Source organism: Triturus cristatus, chromosome 4_1, assembly GCF_964204655.1.
Source record: "Triturus cristatus chromosome 4_1, aTriCri1.1, whole genome shotgun sequence".
In the NCBI taxonomy this organism is placed as follows: Eukaryota; Metazoa; Chordata; class Amphibia; order Caudata; family Salamandridae; genus Triturus; species Triturus cristatus.
In genome coordinates this window covers 1,188,463,132-1,188,490,452 of record NC_140585.1, presented here as the reverse complement: position 1 = coordinate 1,188,490,452, position 27,321 = coordinate 1,188,463,132, and the positions used below count along the sequence as shown (strand labels likewise).

The 27,321-nt window shown below is 48.4% G+C and overlaps 1 protein-coding gene across 11 annotated transcripts in view; it reads right to left on the bottom strand.

Annotated features, from left to right (window-relative positions):
• RAVER1 (ribonucleoprotein, PTB binding 1) overlaps positions 1 to 24,782 on the bottom strand; it is a 314,850-nt gene extending 290,068 nt beyond the window's left edge. For all 11 annotated transcript variants that reach the window (XM_085654428.1, XM_085654429.1, XM_085654430.1 and 8 more), the window contains exon 1: positions 24,516 to 24,782. In XM_085654428.1, the coding sequence (XP_085510554.1) occupies positions 24,516 to 24,722 (207 nt within the window). In that variant the 5' untranslated portion in view covers positions 24,723 to 24,782. The remainder of the gene's footprint in view (positions 1 to 24,515) is intronic.
• Between the last annotated feature and the right edge of the window lie 2,539 nt (positions 24,783 to 27,321).

Here is a 27,321-nt window from a genome sequence, read left to right as displayed (position 1 = left end):
TAAAAACGTACTAAAAGTCACCATTCTATAAGAATATATGCAAATATTTTCGAAAAATACTTTCACCTGTGTAACATAGCAAGTACATGATGCATTCCAAGGTTAGCTATTATGTATTGTCCAAAACATTTTAGCAGTATCCCTCTTATCGTAGGAGTCTTAATCCATACAATAAAGCATTTAGTTACATTGCCTGGACATTATCCAGATGATATACAGCATGTACCTGAAGCTAAAACATTCAAAACAGAATTGCTATTGCTTGCCAAGAATAATAAGTAGCTAATCTAGTGGCTAGCCATTTCGCTTTTACCCGATTGTTAACAACTAGAGTTAATTTCTCTTTCAAATCCAGCAGTTTCTGAATATTCTCATCTTTTTGTAAACTATCCCTATAACTGTTAGCAATATCTACTTCCTCTTGCCTAATTTCTTGTTCTAAACTTTCAACCTCAGAGAAATATTTCCTTCTTTTGCTGGCCCCGATAGCACCTAATCTCCCTCGCAAAAAAGCCTTAGTTGTTTCCCAAACTATGTCTAGTCTAGCCGTACCTAAATTTTGTTCGATAAAAGTTTCAAGTTCATATTGAAGAAACTGCATTGCCTCCTCATCATATAAAACTGTACGGTCCAACCTCCATACTGACTCTGATTCACAAATTCCAGTCGCACGCTCTAAGATAACCGCCGAATGGTCAGAAAGGTGTACCCCAACATGCATGCTTCTTTTTACTTTGCCCAATAATCTTGCATCAATTAAAAAATAATCAATTCTCGATTTATGGCGATATTTTTTATTAAAGAAAGTATACCCCAGCTTCTGACCTGCCCTCAATCGCCAAACATCACACAAACCAAATTGCTCCATCAAACCTCTTAATTTAGAAGCCATTTTGCTATTTACATGAGCTCTGCTACTCGCCGACCGATCTAATCTGGGGTTTAATACCGTATTAAAGTCTCCGGCAAAAACTATAAAACCCGTAAGAGACAGCATCTCCTTGGCTAGCTCTTCTAATGAAGTCACATCATCTTGGTTTGGGCCATAGTACCCAATTACATTGTATAATAAACCGGCAATCTTGATATTCACTATCAACCACCTACCCTTGGTGTCTGCCTTTTTTCCTTCAATCTGACACATTAATCCCTTCCTGACCAACACTAGAATGCCCCTTGTTACAAATGTCTGTGGTGTGTAAAACACAAAATCTAGCCAACGAAGTACACCAACAAATTTTATACTCTATGCCTCTGTTAAATGAGACTCTTGAAGTATAATAATGTTTGCCGGAGAGTCTTCCAGATATCTTAAAATCCTATCTCTCCTAGATTTAACCCTTAAGCCATTTACATTCCATGACATCCAGATAATTTGGTCTCTACCCATGGTTATCCTCACCCCTATTTGCTATCTCCAACACCCAGATGCTAAAGCAACTCATGAGAACTATTTTAGTGTTTAATGCCCTCTCCCACCCCCTCAATTTCCCTACCCCCAACCCTAACCCTCCCAACCGCCTACCCCCTGAACCCTGAACCTTTACCCGGGAAAACCCACCCTCTAACATTAGGCCCAACCAAGGCCTACCGAGTGCCAGGACGGTGGACGTACTGGAACTGTTACCTAATTTATCACATCAATAATCTGTAGCGGCGTTCTTTTATAAACCTCCTGAATGGTCACCGGCTTGACACACTTCCAAAAAATTATCAGCATCTTCCACTTCTCTAAATATGTGCATCTTATTATTCCACATAACTTTCAAAAACGCCGGGAATTTTAATTGAACCGTAGCTCCCAGTTTCCTGAAAGATTCAATCCTCTTACCCAACTCCCATTGTCTGTTCGCTGTTGCTGCTGAGAGATCTGACCTTATCTCAATTCTTGCTTCATCAATAATCAAATGACCCTTCTTTAAAGCAGTCGCTAAAATTCTCTTTTAACCCATAGGTCAAAAAATTAATCAAAATCTTCCTAGGGAGGAGCCTAGCGCGCAACCAAGATGGCCGCGTAGGTGCGAGGCTCCCGAGGACCTCCGCGACCTCCTGAATTAATCCTGGCAATATCCTGTCCTTGTTGAGGGGACTGTGTCGGTGAACCCGAGCTGAGGCGCCGCCCGTTCTTTGGGCTCGAATCGGACCCCGAACACCGGTGGGAGCGTCGATTGAAGGTTGCGGCCTTCTCCTCGCCGGCCCCCCGGATTGGAGTAGTGGGGCGATCCGGGGACGAAGTGAATAACAACGGCGAGCGGGGCTGAGCGACTCGCATACCCCGCACTTTCACTTTCGCTTTTGCGCCCTCCTTGCCTCTGGCAGGGTCGGGCTGCGGAGCGGGGTGCGGTGGTGTTGCCTTGTCCAGGTGCCCGGCTGACCCACCGGCGGTGGGTTGACCCGCTGTCCGGTGGTCGCCCCCGTCCCCCCCCCTGACACCCGTGATTTGGTGTGGCGGCCCGTTTGGAGATCTTGGCACGACGGCGTAAGGGCCAACATGTCCACCAAACAAGATGGCGACCGGGCGAAGATGAAGACAACCCGCCGTGGCGCGGCGCACCAGGCCAATAGTATGGATCGCTATACGCTCCAGAAGGGTTCTCCGGAGACAGCGCGGTCGTCCCTGGTGGGCCCGACGGAGGCACCTGCCCAACCGGTGGATCTGACCCTCCGGGACGTCATGGGCGCCATCGCTGAGATGAAGGCCTCGGTGGACCAGCGTTTCGATACCTTGGCGCAAAAAATTGACTCGGTCCTGGTGGATGTGGGCCTTGTGAGGGCAGACTTGTCAAAAACGAACGACCGAGTTGACTCCCTGGCCCACACCACAACGAGCCTCACGACGGACGTGGTGGCCCTCCAGAGGGAGGTGCGCCGGCTTGGCCAGGCGAGCGCCCTGATGGACCGGCGACTGGAGGATTCCGAGGGTCGGGCCCGGAGGAACAATGTTCGCATTATTGGTGTGCCGGAGGGCCGGGAGGCGGAGGCGGCAGATCTCTTTGTGGAAGAATTGATCCTGACCCATCTCCAGCCCCGGGGGCTGAGTAAGCTTTTTGCGGTGGAGCGTGCCCACCGGGTCCCTGGGGGCCGCCCTAAGACCGGTGCCCCGCCGCGGCCTATTATTGCCCGGATTTTTAATTTCCGGGACAGAGACGCCATCCTCCAGACCTCCAGGCAACAGGGACCGGTCAGGCTGGACAACATGGATGTACACTTCTACCCAGACTTTACTCCGGCGGTCCAGAAGCAGCGACAGAGCTTTCTTGGTATTAAACGTCGCCTAAGGGACCTAAACCTCAAGTACTCAATGCTCTTTCCGGCTAAGCTGAGGGTGGAGGTGGATGGCCGTACGCACTTCTTCGACCGGCCCGAGGCGGCTGGGGACTGGTTAGATACTTTGCCTGGAGATCGGGGTGGGGGGGGCGCGGCTGGCGGGGAGGGCCCGCCGGATCAGAATTGAGGGGTGACTGTATAGGCCTTGCTCGGGATATTACTCCTTTACCATATCTTGCTTTCGTATGTTCCCCTCCCATGGAGGTCGGGTGGGGTCTGCTGGGGGCTTCCCTCCTCCTCTGGGGGACTAGTTAGTACTTAGCTATGGGGCGACAGGCACACTGCACTTTGGGGGGGCTGTCTGGGCTCATGCAGGGAGGGGGGAGTTCTGTTGGGACCGGGGGGTGGGGGGGGTGTGTTGTTTGTTAACACCGCAAGGCAAACCCGCAACTGTTTTGTTGTTTTTCAGATGCTCGGTGGGGGGCGACCGATTGTCTTGACGTATCATGGGGGGTAGGGATTTGATTGTGTTGTCATGGAATGTTAACGGCCTGGGGGATAGGATTAAACGTGGTGTGGTCCTGCAGTATTTAAAAAGTATTTCACCAGATGTTGTCTTCTTGCAGGAGACACACCTTATAGGTAACACCTTTCATGCAATGAATCGGCGGGGATATCGTTTGGCGGCCCACTCCGGCTTCACTTCGGGCTCGCGGGGGGTGGGTATTATGGTCAAGAACTCGCTCCCGTTGGAGATTGACGAGGTGCGCCATGATGAGAGGGGACGTTACACTGTTCTGGTGGGACGAATGGAGGGTAGAGTGTTTATCTTTATATCAGTGTACGTCCCGCCTGGGTTACAAGCCACTACATTTGCGGACCTGGGGCGCCTCCTTCTGGACCTTCCGGGTGGCCTGTTGGTGGTTGGAGGGGACTTTAACGCGGTTGCCTCTGGGTCTATGGATCGCCATCCCCCTAGGGACCTCCCCCGGGCACAGGCGTGGCTGCCCGGCCTTTTAGACACGCTGGGCCTGGTGGATTGCTGGCGCTTAAAGCATCCCGCGTTGCAACAGTACACCTTCCACTCGGGGGCCCATGGTAGCCTCTCGCGGCTTGATTACATCCTTGTCCCGGCGGCCCATGCAGGGAGGGTGGGGGAGGTGCGCCATTTGGCGCGGGGTATCTCAGACCACTCCCCATTGTTGTTACATTTCGATGTCTTCCCGAGGGGGGATGGCAGAGTGGCCCCGATCAATGCATGGTATTTGCGCGACCCCACCATTCGTGCCGACTTGATCAAATCCTTACAGCGCTATTTCGATGAGAATGTGGGGTCGGTCCCGTCTGCCATCTCCCTGTGGGAGGCTTTCAAGGTGGTTCTTAGAGGGGAGGCCCTCTCCTTCATTTCTAATGCCCGGCGGCGCGAGCGGGAGGAGGTGACCCGGGTTGAGGCCGAGATTGCAGAACTGGAGGGTGACCTGGGGAGCGGGGTAACAGACGCCAAGTTGCATGTCTTGCATTTAAAGCAGGCGGCCTATCGGGCCCTCGTCACGGAGGCGGCCAGGGGCCTCAGTAGAGAGCAGCAGGGGCGATTGTATGATGTGGGTGACAAGGCTGGCAAATTGATTGCGTGGTTGGACAAGAGGGAGAGAGCGAGCCGCGTGGTGCCTTTGATTGAGAGCGTGGATGGTGTGTGCGTCACTGAGCCGGAAGCCATTGTCTCCTGCTTCGCGGATTATTTCCGCGAAGTCTACTCCCCGGTTTCTCCCTGCTCGGAGGAAGATTCCCATGTCTTGCTTCGGGACATCGCACTGCCCTCCCTTACGGTGGAGGACAGGGATTTGCTGGACGCCCCTCCCACCTCGGACGAAATTGCCTCGGCTATTCGCTCGGTTGCATCCGGCAAGGCCATGGGCCCCAATGGTATTCCCATTGAGCTATACAAGTTGCGTCCGGATGTGTTGGCACCCCACCTGCGCGCGATGTTCCTGGCGGCCCACTCGCGGGGCTCCCTCCCTCCGGACCAGCGTCTGGCTACAATTGTGGTGATCCACAAGGAGGGGAAGCCCCGTGAACGGGTCACATCCTATAGGCCGATTTCGCTTTTGAACGCGGAGCCCAAAATCCTAGCCAAGGTGTTGGCCAACCGGTTGGTTGGCGTGGTGGGCGATTTGGTCCACCAAGACCAATCGGGCTTTATACCACACCGCAACACGGCGCTTAATCTGCGGCGCTTGCACGGGGTGCTCGCGCGTGTCCCATTTGTGCGGGAGCCGGCCATCTTGGCGTCCTTGGACGCCACCATGGCGTTTGATACGCTCGAATGGCCATATATTTGGGCGATGCTGGCGAAGTTTGGGTTCGGCCCGGGTTTCGTCAGCTGGGTCAAATTGCTATATTCGGGCCCGTTGGCGCAGGTGGTGGTGAATGGGCGAGTATCTGCCCCATTCGCGCTGGGGCGGGGCACGCGACAGGGTTGTCCCCTGTCGCCTCTCCTGTTCGCCCTGGCCATGGAGCCCCTGGCGGAGTGGCTGCGGTGGCACCCTTCTATCCGTGGCCTCCGCTGGACCCCCGAGCATGAGGACCGCGTGTCCCTCTATGCTGACGATATCCTTTTGTATCTCGCCTCCCCGCGCAAGTCACTGATCGTCCTGGTTGATGTTTTGCGCTCCTTCGGTCGCAACTCAGGCCTGGTCATCAACTGGGCGAAATCCTGTGTCTATGTGCTCTCCGGGGAGGCCCCGGTCCTGCCACGGGACTGTCCGATCCAGATTGCCTCCCAGGGTTTCCGGTACCTGGGTATATATATCACTCTTGACCCGGAGGCCCGCTATGAGCGGAACTTGCTGCCCCCCCTCCAGCGTCTGAGGGAGGACGTGGTGCGCTGGCGGCGTCTGCCGCTCTCGCCGCTCGGCCGAGCGGCCTTATTTAAAATGATGTCCCTGCCGCGCTTCCTCTACGCCCTCCAGAATACCATGGACTTGGTCCCGGCACGCTACTTTCGCGAGGTGGAGGGCCTCCAGCGGCGCCTGTTCTGGGACGGGAGGCCGCGTATTGCTCTGGCTAAATTGACGCTCCCGTGGTACGACGGAGGGGTCGCCCTCCCGGACATCAGACGGTATTACTGGGCCTCCCAACTAGCTGCAATTAATCATGGCCTTTACGGGCCCGCCTTGAACCCGGCATTCGAGATGGACAGGACGCTTCTGCCCGGCGGCGATTATAATCGAGCGCTCTACTCTGGCGCGCCCGACTCCCGTTTGACGGGACCGACGCGTGTCATGGTGCGTGTCTGGCACGCGGCTAATGCAGCTATGGGGTGGAAGGACCGTTTGACCCGAGCGTCTCCGCTGTATGCATCTGAGAGGTTGGGCTCCCTGTGGACGTCGAAGGGTTTCGAGAAGTGGGACACGATCGGAATCAGCACGGTGGGAGATCTCTGGACGAGGGGGGGATTCAAAACTTTTGAGACGCTGCAGGCGGAGTTTCAGCTGCAGGGCAGTGAGTACTTTCGGTACCTACAGGTCCGCCATGCGCTGGGCTCCGTCTTCCCGGATGTTGCATCCATTCCGGAGTCTTCCCCCCTGGAGGACAGAGTACTAGATGGCCATGTCCCGGACAGCACGATCTCCCTCATATACAAAAAATTGATTAACGATAGAGCGTGTCTGCTGACTAGTCTCCGCGAGGCTTGGGTTGCCGACGGGCTGGAGCTGGACGACGAGGATTGGATTTCCGCGGTGGCCTCTCCGAAAGAGGTGGCCATCCCGGCTCGCCTTCGTTTCGTCCAGCTCAAGATCCTTCACCGGGTCTACGTGACGGGGCCAAGGCTTTTACGTATGGGTTTTGCCGGTGATGGAATGTGTAAGCGTGGCTGTGGTGCGTTGGCGACTTTCATGCATATACTGTGGGAGTGCCCGAAGGTGGAGCGATTCTGGCGTGGTGTGCATGAGGTTCTACGAATGGTTACGCGTGTCACGCTGCTGCCTGAAGCGAGGAGATGCTTGCTGAATGTCTGGGAACCAAATGACTACTCGGTCCCGCAGGCGCGGTGGGTGACTCTGGGATACATGATAGCCAAGCGTGATATTGCCCAATTGTGGGGATCCCAGAGGCCCCCTGCGGTGTCGGCCTGGAAAGAGCATATGGATTGGTGTATGTTTCGTGAAAAGGTGGTGTATGTGGCGAGGGGTAAGCCTGGGGCGTGGATGAAACTCTGGGGCCCCTGGAACGCCTACCGCGGGGGTATTTGTGAGCCGCCGCTGCTACCGGCGGCCTCGCCGGCTCCGTCTTCCTAGAGGGCGCCCCTCCCTTGGCCGCGGGCGCGCGGTCCCCCAGTCCCTGATCTACTCCCGTCCCCCTCTTCAGAATTTTGCTGCTGGTGTGGATCCCCCACTTATGGAGCACGTGTTGTCACTTTGGATCGAGGGTTGCCTTGCGGTTGTGGTTTGTTTATGTTGTTTTGTATTAAGAAAATGGAACCGTACTGTGGGCATGGAGTTTGGAGACCTGCACCATTGATCACTCCTGTTTTCCTACTGTGCACCGCTGAGAAAATTTTTTGCTGTATGTATGTAATATGTTTTTGATGCTCTAGCGGCCGGCCGTGTGGTTGTAGGCCCATACCTGTAACTTCTATAAACTGCAATAAACGGTTTCAAAAAAAAAAAAAAAAAAAATCTTCCTAGGTTTCGAGCGATTGGGATTTAATCTAAAAGGATCGCGATGTATCCTCTGTATATCCTGCAATAACTCTTCTACAGTCTCCTTCAGCTGTAACTCCGTTTTTAATAAGTGCACAATAAAACCCTTTAAGTCATCCCCTTCCTTCCCCTCTGGAAGCCTCAAAATTTTTAGGTTGTTTCTTCGCTGCATATTCTCCAATCTTTCCAGCCGCTCCTCGTAAACCTTTTCTCTGACTTTAACCTGCGTTAGCTCCTTACTATTCTCCTCAAGTTTATCATGAATCACCTTAACCTCCGTCTCAAGAGTGGCTGTGCGCAGATTCAGCTCATCAAACTTAACTTCCAACAGACCGACTGCCTCCCTAATTCCATCTTGTTTAGCCTTAGACTCCTCAAAACCCTTACGCATATCTAAATCAAGCTTTTTTAACAAGGCGATAACAACTGTATCTGTATGGGCCTCATCTGACATGCCTATAGCACTTGAAGAATTGTCCTGTGAATCAGGAAGAACAGCCGTAGCGTCTGCATCACCCTGTCTAGAAATATCTATTGGGACCCGGGGCTCCTCGTTTGCTCCCAAATCCAAGTTATCTGCCTCCATCTCCAAAGGGTTATATCTATTAGGAGAGAGATAGTCAGCCCAATCGTCTAAACTACCTTTAGACCCCGCTGAATCTGGATTAGTTTTTGTTTTTTCTACACCTGCCAAATCTATTAAACTCTGGCCTCTCGTGAGTATAAGGGTCTTAGGGACTGGTTTGAAGTATGCATTTAGGGAAGGGTTAAAAGTTGTCTTCTTGCCTAGTGCCCCCAATTTGTGAGTTTGCCGAGTATATTTTTTCGTATTGCTAGGGAGTTTGCTGTTTATTTGTGGATCCCCACCATCCCCTCCTTTTGACTGAATTATGCTTCTAAGCGCGTAGCGCTTACTTGTTTTTTGCGCTGGTTTTAACTTTAATTTAAGAACGGTATCAGGCTCCCCACCTTTTTCCTCGTCTTTACCAAAAAGAATTGGGGCCCCGCTACCTAACAGTGGTGTATCAGCTTGAAACTTCGTGGAGGAGGGTGGGTTTACTACTTGTTCGCTGACTGCTCCCCTTCCTAGCGCTCCACCCGCACTAAACTGGAGTCTAGAAGCCGCCCGCCTTCCTCTACCTCGTTCGATAACCGCACGGCTCCAGCGTCCGGACCTTGCTGCTCGACTAGCTCCGCTTGCCGCTGTGGTGTAATCCTGCGACGCCACCTCCGGGAACCCCGCCTCCGTGGCAGCCGGGATCTCAGGTGAGTGTTGTTCGTCCGTAGCGTTCGAGTTCGCGCTCGCCATGCACCGCGGGTCAATTTCACTGTTATTTTTCCAAAATATTTGCTCCGATAGTGCTCCGATACTGTAGGGACACTTATCTAAAAATATTGGAGAGTTTCTACAGAAACTCGAAAAGCTTTCCGCCGCCGCTCAAATCGCTCGAATCACTCTCATCCAGCACGCCACCTTACAGCACTCCCGACCAGACTCCTAGCTGGCCGCCATGTTTTCCCCTGTCGGTCCTAATTTTCAGTATGGGGGGGGGAAAATCGGGTAAACTACTTGCCTGGAAAGCCAGGACAGACAGGATTAGGAATATAATTAAAGAAGTGAAAGTAGAACCATCAGGTGTCATAGCTACAGAAACTAATGACATAGTGGATGCCTTTTTTAATTATTATGCAGAGGTTGTACTGCTCGATCTTTCCGGTCTTATTGTGTTGAAGGGTGATTTAGGTGACTTCAGTCTCTTTCCATTCAAGTCTAAGGGTTAGAGTAGTGTATAGAGCCTATTTATTAGGCACTTCGACATGATCCTGTGTTCTTCCCCATAGATCAGGGTTTGCATATATATATCCTAGGGGATAGATTCGTTAGCATTAGGGGTAATCTGTTCTGTAGTGAGGGTATTTCATGGAGCCGTGCTGAATTCAGGCCTGGTAGGCCTTAAGCGGGAGAGACTCCATCTTTCCTCCTGCTCTGGCAGCTCGGGATGTTTCTAGGTCATAGGCAGTGTTTTAGTTAGGAGGTGTTATTCGCTTGGAGAGAACCGGTTCAGGCCGGCCCTTATCGAAGGATTGTATTTTTCTTCATGCCGAAGACACTACATCAGGCCGGCCGGCTGGGAACGTGTCCTTGGCACGGGGAGGTACAAGAATTTGGTGGGCGGCAGGTTACGGGCTGGAATTTTCCATGAGGAAATGCACGTCTATATTAGTAAAAGTTTGAGGCAGATACTGGCACTTGCTTCTTGTCCATGGGCGGCACCTGGCCGTTAGTAGTAAAGCTGCTACTTATTCCAGGGAAGACAGATGACAAACTTGGAGGTGGAGAAAAACCGAGAGATAGATATTCCAAAGAGAAGAGAGTAGCCGATGAGGAAGAGGTCCCAGTGACTCGGAGAGGGAGACGGGAGTAAACCCGTGATTGCGGAGGTGTGACTTCCAGGCGAAGCCGAGGCGCAGACGAGAAGGGAACCTAGATGACCATTGAGTGCAGGCTACATACGACCAAGGTGATGTCAACCCCTTACTATTAGAGTGTACAACTTAATCTTTCACTTTTCTTTGCAGGTTATGTGATATGTAATATGTTCCGTGAGTGTGCATGTAATAACTAAATAAAGTATTCAGTTTGTAGTAAAGCAACATGTGCTACGTGTTCTTGTGTAAGAGGGTAACGTATTCTTCTAGTCAGCTGTGACTTAACATGAACAGATGTTAATCCTGATCAGGTAGGTGGTAACTGAATAAGGGAGAAAGGAGCCCTTCGAACTGGGGAACAAGTTGTGCTCAACTAGCTGTCTTTGTGTGATCTGATATATAGTAACACTGATGTCGTGGTAATTATAGGATGAACTCGTGCTAAGGCTGCCGTCTGGGCAGGAAGTCCTGGGTCCATTTGGGACCGCGAGGCTGTGACTGCCGTCTGGGCAGGAAGTCTGTGGCTGCCGTCTGGGCAGGAAGTCCTGGGTCCGTTTGGGACCGCGAGGCTGTGGCTGCCGTCTGGGCAGGAAGTCCTGGGTCCGTTTGGGACCGCGAGGCTGTGGCTGCCGTCTGGGCAGGAAGTCCTGGGTCCGTTTGGGACCGCGAGGCTGTGGCTGCCGTCTGGGCAGGAAGTCCTGGGTCCGTTTGGGACCGCGAGGCTGTGGCTGCCGTCTGGGCAGGAAGTCCTGGGTCCGTTTGGGACCGCGAGGCTGTGGCTGCGGCTGCCGTCTGGGCAGGAAGTCCTGGGTCCGTTTGGGACCGCGAGGCTGTGGCTGCCGTCTGGGCAGGAAGTCCTGGGTCCATTTGGGACCGCGAGGCTGTGGCTGCCGTCTGGGCAGGAAGTCCTGGGTCCATTTGGGACCGCGAGGCTGTGACTGCCGTCTGGGCAGGAAGTCCTGGGTCCATATGGGACCGCGAGGCTGTGACTGCCGTCTGGGCAGGAAGTCTGTGGCTGCCGTCTGGGCAAGAAGTCCTGGGTCCATTTGGGACCGCGAGGCTGTGACTTGTAGGTCTTGGTATATATAGTAGGAATTCCCTGTCCTTAGGTGGTACATATATGTGGTTATTTAGGTGTAAATAGGCCCTAGGGAGGGGGTAACGTTCTGGTTTGGGTTAGAGAGGCTCTGCTGAGCGGGTTCTATCTGATCCGAAAACCCAAGCAGAACATTTGGCGTCACGAACCGTTTACGAAACCTGTGTGCGTTGTGGTTGTCTTGTGTTTGCTTTCGGCGCGTGCGTGGTTTTGTTTGCATTTTATTTTTGTATATTTGTGTGTATAGTTTTTATTTTTCTTCCTTCTTTTCTTTCTCTTCTTTTCTTCTTTTTCCTTTTTCACGATGTTTTCTAGAAGGTCTAAATCTACTTTTAAGTTGCCCGTTGATATTCCCGGATGGGATTCAACGCCTTATGAAGCCTTGGCCCGTGAGTGGGCTGATTCCACTGGTTTGAGTGAGAATTGGAATTCTTCTTTGGAGCTGGCAGAGCCGGCTGATGTGATTGCTTGTTTGCAGAAGGCACCAGTATCGAAGGGTGAGGAGATTCCCATTTTGGGGCGCAGAGGTTGGATTCTTTTGTCTGCATACAGGATTCTGCATGAGAGATTGTTGAAGTTACAGATATCTCTTAAAGATGTGGAAGCGCACTTTGTTGAGATTCAGAATTCTCATACTTTGTTGCGGTGTCAAAATAAGTTGCTTGCTGATAAACTTGAGACTTACCAAACTATTGCCGAACGGGCGGCTGTGCGAATTGCTCGTTATAAATACAAGAACAGGCGCGGTCGGGTTTCGACGCGAAAGGTGCGTCTGGTCGTGGCGACAGCTGGGCTGGATTGGAATCCTGATGAATGGGATGGTAATATCTGGAACTCGACGGATTCTTGTTCCTCGGGTGAGGAGTCTGCCAAGCGCGAGTCTTCTCGCTCCCGCCATGATTGTAAGTCTGCTTCTCGCACCTTTGATGGTGCACCCCGTGATTACGCTCGTTCTTCGAGTGGGATCAATGCTTCTTACACTGATTGTCCCTCTACGAGTACTGATCGGGCTCCTTGTGATGCTCGTCCCACGGTTTCTGCGCATCCAGTTTTCCGTCGGAAGTTGCAGCAGTCTCCCAATGCTCCGCAGGGTATTTCTTTGGACTGTTTAGAAGACTTTACTCAGCAGGAAATTAGTGATATTTTGCAGCGATTTCGGCAGCGAGCTGGTGAGTCCTTGCTCACATGGATGGTGCGCCTTTATGAACTGGGCGCTGCTGGTATTATGTTGGATACTGGCGATTGTTTAAAGTACTGTTCCTTGAGTTTGGATTCTACTGTGCAGGATCATTTTCGTAACTATAATGGTGTTGGTCAGATTTCTTTACTCCAATTGGCGACTGAGGGTTGTAATCTAAAATATCCTACTGAATCTGACTGGCCTGTGAATGACAAGCCGTGGTATACTTTGCATGATGCTGCTCAACGTCTCAAAGAGGAGGTGATGAAAACGGCAATTTTTCTGGGTACTGCTGACAGGTTGCTTGATGGTTCATTGACATCTTCTGTGCGGAACCGTATCATTCGATCTTCCCCTGTTGCTTATAAGCAGGTCATGATGACTTTATTGATTAATCAGACTGGTAACGTATTATCTACGGTTTTGGAATCGGTGCGCCAACTCGGTGAGTGGTTTAAACCTGAACGGCAGTCCCGGCCTGACACTCGTACTCCTGGTGAAAATAAACTTACTAGACGTGATATTTTTTCTGGTCTTCTGGCTGATGGTGTGCGGAGGGAGGATATTGATGGTGAGACTACCGCTCGTTTGTGGGAGTTGTTTCGCAAACGTGGCTTGGATCGAAAGGAGGGTGCCCGGCGTGTTCGGACCACTGAGTGTGATCGTGGTGGTTCTGACGGTAGCGGTGATGACGACCGCCGTGGGCGCTCTGTTCGTCGTGATGATCGACGTTCTGCACGTGATGTGTCCCCCCGTCGAGAGACAGGGAGAGAGGGGGAAAGAGAAAGGGGGAGAACTGACTAGGTTTACAGCAGACGTAGAGATGATAGGGATCAATCCCCTGAGTTGAGGAGGAGAGAGGATCGTCACAGTTTGGTCGATCGTAACCCGCAGTACAATGCAGAAGATACGAATCCGTTCCGTACTGGGAATGGATATGAACAGGAGGTACCGATACCTAAGAAACGTGAGAGTCTTTATCCTGATCTATCTTGGTACACAGAATGCAGTAAGAATGACTAGGAAATAGGTCAAGCTCCGGTACACAGATGGGCTCACAGAGATAATAGACCCTATGTAGATATTGATATTTATTGGAGACATCGTAATATCCAAAGGGCCAGAGCATTGGTAGATACAGGAGCGGAGGCCACTCTTATTCATGGAAAATCGAAGAAGTTTACAGGTCAGCCTTTTACTATTACCGGATTAGGTGGAAAAGAAACCCCTGCAGTTCAAACTTTGCTTGAAATGAGAATAGGTAGAATTCCTAGAAAAGAGTATTCTGTACTAGTAGTGCCACTTCTAGAATTCATAATTGGGATTGATATTTTGAGAGGAATGACTTTGCATCTAGATGACGGATGTTACCAATTTGGAACAACGCATTATATATCGTCCAGACCTATACGGGTTGGTCGTTTAAGAATGCCCCCCATACAAGTTCCCCATGCGACAAAAGTGGTTTGTCAGAAGCAGTATCGTATTCCAGGTGGTCATGAGGAGATTACTACCACTATTCAGGAGTTAGTGGATGCAGGAGTCATAACCCCAGTTACTTCTGCTTGGAATAATCCTGTTTGGCCGGTGCGTAAGAGTGATAACTCTTGGCGTATGACCGTTGATTATCGAGAATTGAACAAGCACACACCCTCTTTGACTGTTGCAGTACCGGATGTTATTACACTTATTGAGAGAATCCAAAAGCATCCAGGTACATGGTACGCGTCCATTGATATTGCTAATGCTTTCTTTTCAATTCCGATTGCCCCAGAGTGTCAGGAACAATTCAGTTTTACGTGGAACGGGCGTCAGATGACGTTTAGAAGTCTTCCCCAGGGCTATGTGCATAGTCCTACGATATGTCACCGGCTGGTGGCAGAGCATTTGGCTGAGGTACCGGTTCATCCCCAAATTCAGATATGTCATTATATTGATGATGTTTTGATCCAAGGCGAAACACAAGAGGAAGTTCAGACCCAATTAGACAGAGTCATTGAGTGCCTGCGTGAGAAAGGTTGGGAAATCAACCCAGATAAATTGCAAGGTCCGTCCCAGGCTGTAAAATTTTTGGGTATTAATTGGCATGAAGGGCACCGTGAAGTGATCCCTCAGGTTAAACAGAAGATTCTTGATTTTGCAGTTCCTAGAAATAGGAAAGAAGCCCAGAGCTTCATTGGTCTGTTTGGCTTTTGGCGCCAGCATATTCCTCATTTGAGTCAAATATTGGCCCCCTTGTACCGGGTCACGCGTAAAAAGAATGCATTTGAATGGGATAAACCACAGCAAGATGCGTTTAGTCTGGCAAAAGAGGCAATTCAACATACTCTGGATTTATGGCCTGTACGTGATGGTGACGTGGATTTGAATGTGTCTGTACAGGGCCTTTATGCAAATTGGAGTTTGTGGCAGAAACAAGGCAGGAGTAAAGTACCGTTAGGTTTTTGGACCAAAAAGTTACCTGATGCTGGTGAGCGTTACACACCCTTTGAGAAACAGTTACTTGCTTGTTATTGGGCTCTGGTGGATACCGAGCAATTGACTTTGGAACATGATATAGTTCTGCGTCCGGAAATTCCTATCATGCAGTGGGTCCTGAGTTCGCCGAAAACTCACCGAATTGGACACGCTCAAGAGGCGAGTGTGATTAAATGGAAATGGTACATACAAGACAGGGCACGTGTGGGCCCGAAAGGAATTGCTTCTTTACATGAGCAGGTGGCGCGAGCGCCATCGACTGAGACTGAGACTGAATGTTCCGTACCTTTAGCACAGGAGTCTCCTGTCAAGTGGGGTAAGCCTTTTGATGATTTGTCCGCAGCGGAAAGAAACCATGTTTGGTTCACTGATGGTTCAGCGAGGTTTATAGGGATGACACGGCACTGGAAGGCGGTGTCCTATAATCCGATCACACAGAAATTGTTGAGCACAACTGGTGAAGGTAAAAGCAGCCAATTTGCTGAGCTTTACGCTGTTTACCAAGTTTTGAAACAAGAGTTACCTGGTACATGTCATATTTTCACTGATTCTTGGTCTACTGCCAATGGACTGGCTGTTTGGTTGCCAACTTGGCATTCCCATAATTGGAAGTTACATTCCAAAGAATTATGGGGAAAAGAGTTATGGCAAGAAATTTGGGAGATGCTCCCACAGAGTACTGTTACAATCTTCCATGTGGACGCTCACACCCAGATAGATTCTCTTGACAAATTTTTTCATAACATTGCAGATGAGAAGTCTAAAATTGCTGAGGCAGTGGTGGACAGGCAAGATTCTGATATTGCGGGATTGGCGAAATGGGCACACCAGAAGGCAGGACATTTTGGAGAGAAGGCCACTAGCAGGTGGGCTGCTGATCGAGGAATTTATATTCCCTTAGATTTAATCAAAAATGTTATTTTACACTGCCCCGTTTGTCAGCATATCAGACGGCGTAAGGTGCCCCAAATTGTTAAAGGCCATTTACATCGCGGCAAATTGCCCGCTCAAATTTGGCAGATCGATTACATTGGTCCACTTCCCATGAGTAGGAATTGTCAATATGTTTGCACTATTGTTGATACATACAGTGGCCTGCTGGTAGCCCTTCCCTGTAAGCAAGCTACCCAATTGAATACCATTAAAACATTAGAATTAATTACGATGTACTATGGTGTGCCATTCCAAATTCAATCTGATAATGCATCCCATTTTCGTGGAAGATTGGTACAGGAGTTCTGTGCGGAAAACAATATTGAATGGATATTCCATATCCCCTACTACCCACAGGCCTCGGGCCTGGTGGAGAGATTGAATGGCCTGCTAAAGGACCAGCTGCGTAAGTTAACGGATGACAAGTATAAAAATTGGCGAGACTTTTTGCCCCAAGCACTATTGATTTTGAACAATCGTCCTTTTTTAAATGCTGAATCTCCACTCATGCGTTTGTTTCCCCCGAATGCTGAGGCTATGCCTAATGAAATCAGAGAAACCGTGATGTATTGGGAAATTACTCCCGGAGCTTTGGCTCCATGTAGAGCGACCCCAGGGTCGGCAGGTTTAGACTTGCATGCTATGGATGACATTGTTATAAAAATTAGAGATCGAGTCATCATAGAGACAGGTGTTGGTGTTCAGATACCACCTGGAAATTTCGGATTGATCGCCCCTAGATCGGGGCTGGCTGTAAAAGGCATTCAGGTGCTTGGAGGAATTATCGACAGTGATTAAGGTGCTCCTGCTGAATAGCAGTGAGATTGACTTACTGATACATCGCACTGACCGAGTGGCTCAATTACTCATAATACCTGTTTTCAGTGGTGTATTAATTAAAGGCACTGCTCCAACGTTGCTAACTGTACGTGGCCAGAAAGGTTTTGGCTCCACGGATAATCCTGGGGCCAGAGTTTGGGTGCAGTCGCCTAAGAATCCCCCTGAACAAGCAGAGGTCATTGCCACCGGTCAGGATAATACCATTTTGGTTATGAGACCAGGGAAAGATAGCTGGGAAGCGGTCCCGGCTGATAAATGTTATTTACGAGAATGATTAATGCCTGTATTTGGTTCTCTTTCAGATCATTCTTTGGATTGTTGCTGCAGGATGTGTCGGAGCCGGACTGTTTTCGGACTGGTACGACGAGAAAGGAGGGATCCTATCAACCCGGGATGAACTGGGAACCCGAGTGTTGCATTCCTTCGCTGCATGGGATTCATCATCGAACTTTTGGACCGCACTTGCCAAAAGGGTGACTGACGCCCCTCACTTCTGTTTGACACCGATGAGATCTGTCCATGACATTCTGGCGACCTGCCTGGTTGCTGTCCCCGCCTCGTTGGACACTTTAACTCATATTTTTAATGTCTCGAAGGCCCGTCCCAATATTCTCCTGGGTGATTTTGCTACCCATGTATATTGCCCCCTATGTATTGAATTGCCGAACGAACAAACCCCCATCCAGTCCCAAATACTTACTTATAATATCACACCAGGTGATTTGTGCTTCTTTCTTACGTGTAATCCTAGTGCGATCTCTGAATGTCTACGCCTCAAACTAAAAGGCGCCACTTCATTTACCGCTCACGAACGGACTTTGTGCTTTCAAAGGACACCGACCACATGTGTTTCAGTTCAGAACAATATGACTTGTAATAGTTTGGTAGTTACCCCCAGTCACTATCGCACGATGTTACTACCTGCCGGATGGCTTTTCTCATGTGGTAATACTTCCTGGCCATTTGTCCCTGCAAACATTTCCGGAGGCCCTTGTGCCATTACGAGACTCAGTTTGTTGATGTTTGCATCGCACCCGAATGCCAACTCTCGTGTGCTTCGAGATACTGTAATGTTACAGGAGGATTGTGACCCATCTTTGCATTTATATTCCAAGTCTGAATACCTTAGCTTAGCTGTTTCAATTATTGGTGTTCCTGCTTTGGCGGTTTATAATGCCAAATCTATTGGGAAAATGGCCTGCTGGATGGTGAAATCTATTAATCATACTTCTACAATTTTGTCTGACATTCTATTAGACGCCCAGGGTGAACGTAGGGCCATTTTGCAAAATAGAGCAGCCATTGATTATCTTTTGCTTAAACATGGACATGATTGCTCGGACTTCGAAGGTCTCTGTTGTTTTAACTTGTCTGACCATACACAATCCATTCGTGCTCACATCGACAAGTTGCGTGACTTAACAGAAGAAGTTGAAAACACATTGACCAGGGCTGGTTTGACTGGCTCTTTAATTGGTTACCTGATATACACGCGCTACGCCAAATATTAGGTGGTATTTTGATTGCTGTTTTGATTTCTATCTGTTGCTTTATTCAGTGTATTCCTTCATTATTTCAATTCTGCACACTTGGTACTAGACATAGATCAGTTAGCTTTGTTTCATATTATTCTTCCACAGATGTTAGCTCCATTTAATGAATGTATAATAGACTGAAGTCAAGGGTGAAATGTACTGCTCGATCTTTCCGGTCTTATTGTGTTGAAGGGTGATTTAGGTGACTTCAGTCTCTTTCCATTCAAGTCTAAGGGTTAGAGTAGTGTATAGAGCCTATTTATTAGGCACTTCGACATGATCCTGTGTTCTTCCCCATAGATCAGGGTTTGCATATATATATCCTAGGGGATAGATTCGTTAGCATTAGGGGTAATCTGTTCTGTAGTGAGGGTATTTCATGGAGCCGTGCTGAATTCAGGCCTGGTAGGCCTTAAGCGGGAGAGACTCCATCTTTCCTCCTGCTCTGGCAGCTCGGGATGTTTCTAGGTCATAGGCAGTGTTTTAGTTATGAGGTGTTATTCGCTTGGAGAGAACCGGTTCAGGCCGGCCCTTATCGAAGGATTGTATTTTTCTTCATGCCGAAGACACTACATCAGGCCGGCCGGCTGGGAACGTGTCCTTGGCACGGGGAGGTACAAGAATTTGGTGGGCGGCAGGTTACGGGCTGGAATTTTCCATGAGGAAATGCACGTCTATATTAGTAAACGTTTGAGGCAGATACTGGCACTTGCTTCTTGTCCATGGGCGGCACCTGGCCGTTAGTAGTAAAGCTGCTACTTATTCCAGGGAAGACAGATGACAAACTTGGAGGTGGAGAAAAACCGAGAGATAGATATTCCAAAGAGAAGAGAGTAGCCGATGAGGAAGAGGTCCCAGTGACTCGGAGAGGGAGACGGGAGTAAACCCGTGATTGCGGAGGTGTGACTTCCAGGCGAAGCAGAGGCGCAGACGAGAAGGGAACCTAGATGACCATTGAGTGCAGGCTACATACGACCAAGGTGATGTCAACCCCTTACTATTAGAGTGTACAACTTAATCTTTCACTTTTCTTTGCAGGTTATGTGATATGTAATATGTTCCGTGAGTGTGCATGTAATAACTAAATAAAGTATTCAGTTTGTAGTAAAGCAACATGTGCTACGTGTTCTTGTGTAAGAGGGTAACCTATTCTTCTAGTCAGCTGTGACTTAACATGAACAGATGTTAATCCTGATCAGGTAGGTGGTAACTGAATAAGGGAGAAAGGAGCCCTTCGAACTGGGGAACAAGTTGTGCTCAACTAGCTGTCTTTGTGTGATCTGATTTATAGTAACACTGATGTCGTGGTAATTATAGGATGAACTCGTGCTAAGGCTGCCGTCTGGGCAGGAAGTCCTGGGTCCATTTGGGACCGCGAGGCTGTGACTTGTCTAAGGCTGCCGTCTGGGCAGGAAGTCCTGGGTCCGTTTGGGACTGCGAGGCTGTGGCTGCCGTCTGGGCAGGAAGTCCTGGGTCCGTTTGGGACCGCGAGGCTGTGGCTGCCGTCTGGGCAGGAAGTCCTGGGTCCGTTTGGGACCGCGAGGCTGTGGCTGCCGTCTGGGCAGGAAGTCCTGGGTCCATTTGGGACCGCGAGGCTGTGGCTGCCGTCTGGGCAGGAAGTCCTGGGTCCATTTGGGACCGCGAGGCTGTGGCTGCCGTCTGGGCAGGAAGTCCTGGGTCCATTTGGGACCGCGAGGCTGTGACTGCCGTCTGGGCAGGAAGTCTGTGGCTGCCGTCTGGGCAGGAAGTCCTGGGTCCATTTGGGACCGCGAGGCTGTGACTGCCGTCTGGGCAGGAAGTCTGTGGCTGCCGTCTGGGCAGGAAGTCCTGGGTCCATTTGGGACCGCGAGGCTGTGACTTGTAGGTCTTGGTATATATAGTAGGAATTCCCTGTCCTTAGGTGGTACATATATGTGGTTATTTAGGTGTAAATAGGCCCTAGGGAGGGGGTAACGTTCTGGTTTGGGTTAGAGAGGCTCTGCTGAGCGGGTTCTATCTGATCCGAAAACCCAAGCAGAACAGAGGTGTACAGGGAAGACATGGTCCCTGATAGGAAGGAGATAGATGGATGGCTAAACTGTTTACGACCTGTGACTGATGATTTACAAAATATGTTGGATCAGGAGATTACACAAGGAGAACTAGATTTGGTTATTAGATCAGCTAAGAAGGGCAAAGCACCGGGCCCAGATGGCCTCCCGGTTGAGGTGTATAAAATGATATCTGGTAGTTTGGCACAGCTATTATTAAAGGTATTCAATGAGGTCTTTCTAGGCAATGTAGAGCTCCCGGCCTCCTGGAATCAGGCCAACATCATTGTTATTCCTAAACCTGGGAAATCACCGAGGTATATGGATTCATATAGACCAATTTCACTTTTGAATAGTGACTATAAACTTTATGCCAAGATTTTAGCAGACAGGTTGGCGAAGGTGATCCCAGGAATAGTGCATGAGGATCAAAAGGGGTTCATTAAGGGTAGGTTTCTTAAAGATTTAACCTTCTCTCTTATAACAAGCATTGACGTTGCTATTGACCGAAACCTTCCTCTAGCGATTGTTGCCTTAGACGCCGCTAAGGCGTTTGATCGTGTAAATTGGTTCTTCCTCAAGGCGGTAATCATGCATCTTAGAATGGGGAAAAACTTCAGTCAATCTCTATTGTCCCTCCATCAATCCCCTACTTCAAGGGTATTAGTTAACGGAGTTCTAACCAAAAATATTAAGGTAATGAGAGGAACAAGGCAGGGTTGTCCTCTGTCCCCACTTTTGTTCGATTTATATATTGAACCACTGGCATGCAGAATTGGGGAGACCGATGACATCCCTCCTTTTAGATTTCAAAGTTGAGTCAAGAAGATTGGACTCTATGCTGATGATATTGTCATCTTAACATCAGATTTGAATCAAACTTTACCCAAGATAGAAACAATTACAAATAACTTCGGATTAGTCTCAGGTTACCGTTTGAATGCTGACAAAACGGAAATCATGTCGTGGAACATCGAGACAGACCTTACAATTCCGAAAAAACAGATAAGATATTTGGGGGTGCAAATAACACAGGATATTTCACAAATTGCAACAACTAATCTGGCTAAAACCGCGAAGAATATCTCTAGTTTAATGAAGGGTTGGAGACAACTTCCTCTCACTATTTTCGGTCGAGTAAATCTGATTAAGATGACAGTGCTTCCTAAGTTAACATTTTTATTTGACTCCATTCCTCTGATGTTTGAAAAAAAGGGGTTAGCGAAGTTGCAAAGTGAGATTGGGTCATTTATTTGGTCTTCCAGGGGGTCTAGGTTATCATGGAAAAAGATTAGGAGGAAACATGTTAAGGGAGGATTGGCAGCTCCGGACTTTCAAATTTATTCCTGGGCCTTTTTGCTCAAAAACTACAGAATGCTCTTGAGTACTCCAGGAAATTCAGCGATTGGGGAACTACTATTAATTTTGTTAAGAATTGAGGGGGGTCAAATCGTTTGGTTTTATGTATAAATTTTCAGACCCGAAATTCTTCAAAAAAGTAAGATTGAAGGTTCTAAGAGACTTGGCTACGGTCTGGTATCGCGTTAGAAGGGCCACAAAAATTCCCTACTTTAGTGTGAATGCACCAATTTGGGAAACTCCGGGTGCTCCAAGCTGGACTAATGATGCCCTGGCAACGTCCTTAAAATCAGAGGGTCCTCAGAAATGGGGGGAATTATTTATTGATGGTTGTTTGTTGCCATGGTTTGAATGTGATTTAAGCTGGGGTCCTAAGTTTTCCAAATTCAAATATCTTCAAATTCAAAGCTGGGCTACTGGAAAAAACCATCTTATTGGCCGCTATAATGACTTTGAGGCAAAACTGGCATTGGAAGCTTGTTTTAAAAAAGAAGTGGCAACATGGTACTGGGCTATAATTGATTTGGAAGATGGCCCTTTTCTACTGCCGGAGAAACTCTGGGGAGAGAGCTTGCCGAGGATCGCGACAGAAGATCAATGGCAAGTAACTATGTTGATACTATATAAGTTGGTTAAATCTGCGAATTTAAGAAGAAACCACTTGTTCACTCTCCACAGGGCATATTGGACTCCAAAGCGGCTGGCAAAATTTAAAGAAGGTGGTATTGTAAGATGCCCCAAGTGTAATAGTCCAAATGAAGATGATATTCACATGTTTGCAACATGCCCGGTGATCAAGATCTTTTGGGACGCTGTAAGTAAATGTCTGTCAGTCATTCTCAAGCAAAAGATCGAGGTAAGCCCTGAGAACATTATTACAGGTAGAATGGATCTACAAGGTAAGGGCTTGGACGATAGAGCAAAATTGGTGTTTTATGCTATACTACTGGCCCGTAGGGAAATCTGTAAACTTTGGGTTTCTCCTGACTCCTCCACAGATCTGACGTGGATTAGAGCTATGAGAGACATTGGTAAATTAGACATGGTAGTTCCCCTGAAAAAGAAGCACAGATTTTGGCTGTTATTTTTTGATCATTATGGGTGATGGGTTGGGGGAGGATCGGTTTAATAATGAAGTATTATATTGTTGGAAACTTCCAGTCCTATGATTAAGTTGCTTTTTATCTTTTGGAGAATTTTGCGGTAGGAAGTTGGAGTGAGGATCTTGTATCCTCTTTTCTCCAGCTTTCTGTTTAGCAGACCTCCTTAAATATAAGATAATCTACACCCTTGGGCGTTACACAGATAGAACGGGTGGAAAGCAGCACATGAGGACAAAAAAAAAAAAATATGAATAATAAGTAGCTAGACAGAACCTGCCTCAAAGATATGAGGACTGATGGATTCGAACCACAGCTTTCACCCAACATGTAGCAGGTTAGATTTACCCTGGACACGGACCTCACACACAAAAAGAACAAATCCCCAAGAAACCCAAGACAGCCCCACAAACTCAACTGCAAATCACAACAAAATATCTGTAACCCAGCCCTTCTAAGGTATCCTTTAAATACTTGGCAGCACCCCCTTATCATGCTTTTCCACTGTCTGACGACCGACTCTCAGTGTACCATCCCTGCACTCCAACGTGGCTCCCACCTTTGCCAGTACACCAACTATTTACTTCAATGAAGGGCCTACAATACTTCGCCCCTTCCTCCTCCCATAATGATCCCCTCCAGCCTTCTGTAATCCCCAGCAGAGGCATTCTCACTCATCCGTTCCCACCTGCTGCAGCACACTTACATATATCCTTCACCCCTCAACTCATCTGAGCACTGACATACTTTGCCTCATTCCCCTTCGACTACATTCCTCTATCACCCCCTCCCACAGTAATTCTCCTAATCATTTGCTCCCAACGGTGCATCATCACCTATTGCCTAACCCCTGAAGTGACCACCTTGACCCCATTGGTCCACCCTCCCTCATCTTCCACCTGCAGCGCCCTTTCTCAATCCACAACCTCCCCCCCCCCCACACGCCCCCCGAGCTTCTGCCATGTCTTCTCTTAATCTCCTAGCAGTTATCTTTTACTATCTTGTCTTATGTGCGCTTGGCAACTCTCAATTGCACCGCACTCCATGGTTTCCGCCACACATTTGTCTTAACATCACAGTATATGCACCCTTAGTGTCGCCTTCCTTGTCTACTAATATAAATTGGCAACTCGGGTCGTCAAAAATTCTCTAGAGCTTCCCTGGGCCTCAAAATCCATATATCGCCATCTTTATAGCCCATGTACTGTGTGATTCCCCTTTTCTATAACGTGCATTGCCCGTAGCACCCACCAAGTACTGTCATCTTCACTCTGCATCCAGCTGTCAATGTGCGCCCCCCTAGCCCTCCACGGCATAAGGAGCACTTGGGATACTTTTCGTCAATAAGCCCCCGACTCTACCTCTACCCTTAAACTCGGTGCCAAAATCCTGGTATCCCTACTCTATGTACCTAGAAACACATGTTATCGGGAGTAAAGACAGGACTACAGTAGGTAGGCATAGACCACCCCTCTTTTCCAATTACCCCTCGGGGTAATCTTCCACTTTCTTTGTGCTTGGGAACTCACTTCTCCAGCCCGAAGGTTTTGCCCACTCCTCTCACCTGGTTGCCAGTGTCCCCTGGCAGGCCCCGAATGAGCACTTTCCTGCGGTTGTAGAACTCTCTTCGGGTAAGCTGTAGACGGCTCTGTCGCTCCTGGGGGCTCAAGGGGGGCAGCTCCTCCTCTCGCTGACGCCGCTCCAGCTCGGCGGGCTCCTGGCCCCAGCGCCGGCGAGCCCTGGGTACCTGCTCCGTTCCGGGATCCGCCATGTTTACCGCCGTTGAATCGTGTTACCCCTTGCTCTTCGGCTCTTGTCGGGACTCCTCCCACCTCGCAAACATTGGCTGCGTGCTCCTCTTACGTCAGGTCAGGCACGCTCTTTTCTAGTCCATGCCCATCAATTTCGCTCTCTGCAAGAGCAGTCAAAAGAGCAGCACGCCGAGCGGGCGATTGATTTAGGTGCGTCTATATATTATCATTTTGACCCAAAAAATAATCTGGCAATCGTGTTACAGACTACAATGATTTTTTTTTACAGAACGGCACTTTATCAATACTTTATCGATCAAACCCATTAAGGTAAAAATACTCTGGGATTAAAAAACATTGATCAGAACAACGTGGCACTGGCTGCGACAGAGATTCCTTTGCAAAAGGTAACTTTTTTTTTATTTACACGGTGATGGAGCGTGGGTTACCAGCTCGGGTTACACACACACACACATACCTAATACTCACCTGGGCCCAAAACATTCACACAAATAAGCTAGTAAACCCCGCTGTCATCAATTTTGAGTTTTACCTGTAATTTTATATTCACCTTCACCAAGTCTTACCAACTTGATCTCCTTAATAATTCCTTTACTCAATGAATCAGGTTGCTGAGATAGTTTAAGGTAGAAAATGACATTTAACTTTAAACTTGAAATAACCACAAACTCAAAAGTTTTAAAATCTTTATCTAAATCAATTTTCTGAGCTAGAATTAAATAAAGTTTAAACACCTTCTCCCAAGAGGCAAGATAAAAGTCAAATATAGCAAAGTCAATGATAATGATCAATGAAGACGGTACCTGTAAAAGGGAAGATGAGCGAGAGCTGGTACAAAGACTGGATTCACAGATTTATATTTACCTAAGGTGATAGAGGAACCCAACTCCTTGAAGATGGGCCAGATAGAATCTCCCAGGACAGGATGTAGACAGAGGATCGGGCAGATTCAGATCTGGAAAGATGACCTCTTCTAAAGTGCAACGCCAGCGTCGCACCCCTCTCTGGCACTACTCTCCTCGAATGTCCCTTTTCAAAAATCACCTTCTAGATGATTAGATTGTCGATCAGTATCTCATTTTCTCGAGCAGAGTTTCTGGCAGCAGCAGGGTCTGAGACAGTGTCTCGTACAGAATCTGTAGCAGCATACGTGTTGGGTCGGTGACGAGTCTGAATGACGGATCTGACAAGTCTGACAATAGTCTCTAGCTAACTTACCTCAATTATACTATTCTGTATTCGTGTACCACCCCCAAAGTTTCAATATTCGTGTTTTCCCCTATTCTGATTGGTTAGGGCGAGGAGATGAGTTCATCACACTATATTAAAAGTACTATTTTTCTTTGGGTCATTGTTCTATGTTTCTGCCCCTTTATTTACTTTCCCATAGCTTTATTCCAACCTGCATTTAATGTTATGATCAATACATTTTTGTAACAATATTTTATTTTCTTCCTCTGTTCAGGTCAACAGTTCTTTTTACCAGGCGTCTCAGTTCAATGTGGCCTTGGCTGGGTTTCAAGTGGTGCTGTCACAGGGTTTCAGCAGGTTCTTGTGCGCCTGCGTGAACATCAGGTGGGTAGGGATTTTCATCCACCCTCCGAGGCCCAAACATAAACTAATAATAAAGTCAGAAAAAGACACATTAGAACACGGAAACAAATGATTTCACTGTATCCCACTTATCTCTACTCTATCCCCATTTACTTATTTTAATCTTTTGCATTAGTATTTAATAGAACTTACGAGGTTTAGTTCAAGCAGTAGCATATGCGTTAACATGTAAGTTTCAAGCGGCCATATTTAGTGCTATTGCGCAGCTGCAAAGTTTCCCACCAAAAGCATAGACAGTGTCATACTACGTAGATGCAGTAGACACATGCACAATAGAAATCCCGCGTTTTTGGCGGCCATCTTAAGTCACTCGGGTTACTTGTTAGTAATACACATAGGCAAGCGTCCCCTGGATACAGTATAAGGTGTATAATGCGTTATTAGTATTTACAAACAAGTTGGTTATGTTATTACATGTTATTTGAGAGGATTGCGTCCAAGCAAGCTTCTTTTCACGAAACCTTGCTCCACCAATCCCCTCTCTGATGACATTTATTGCCATCACTAATTTCTACTGAAACAGATGCCAAGTTTAGCACATCTCAATTTCTTCTTCAACCCTTTCATTTCTTCCTTTTAAGGTCTCGCCTAGCAGCGCGCATGCGTTGCTCTGCAAGACTTATTGTAAGGGGCTTTCAAAAACTCACCACACGCGGGTAACCGCAAGCAATAGGCCACACACGCACGATCGTGGCCTATTGCTTGCGGTTTCGCGCACGGGCGCCATATATTTTGAATTATGGTGCCCAGACACGGGCGCGATAATATAAAAAAACATGGCTCGCTGTGGATTTTGTACAGTGTGTTTCGTTAGCCTGCGCTGCCCCTCTCCTGACCCCATGCGCACAGTAAAGAACAAACAGCAATGTGGAAACCAGCTGCAGGGATTACCACCCACCTAAAAGAGTTCTGAAAACTTAGCTTTTCTCCTTTACAACTAAGTCTGCTAGTGTTTTCATAAAGCATTATAGCGCAATGTTAATG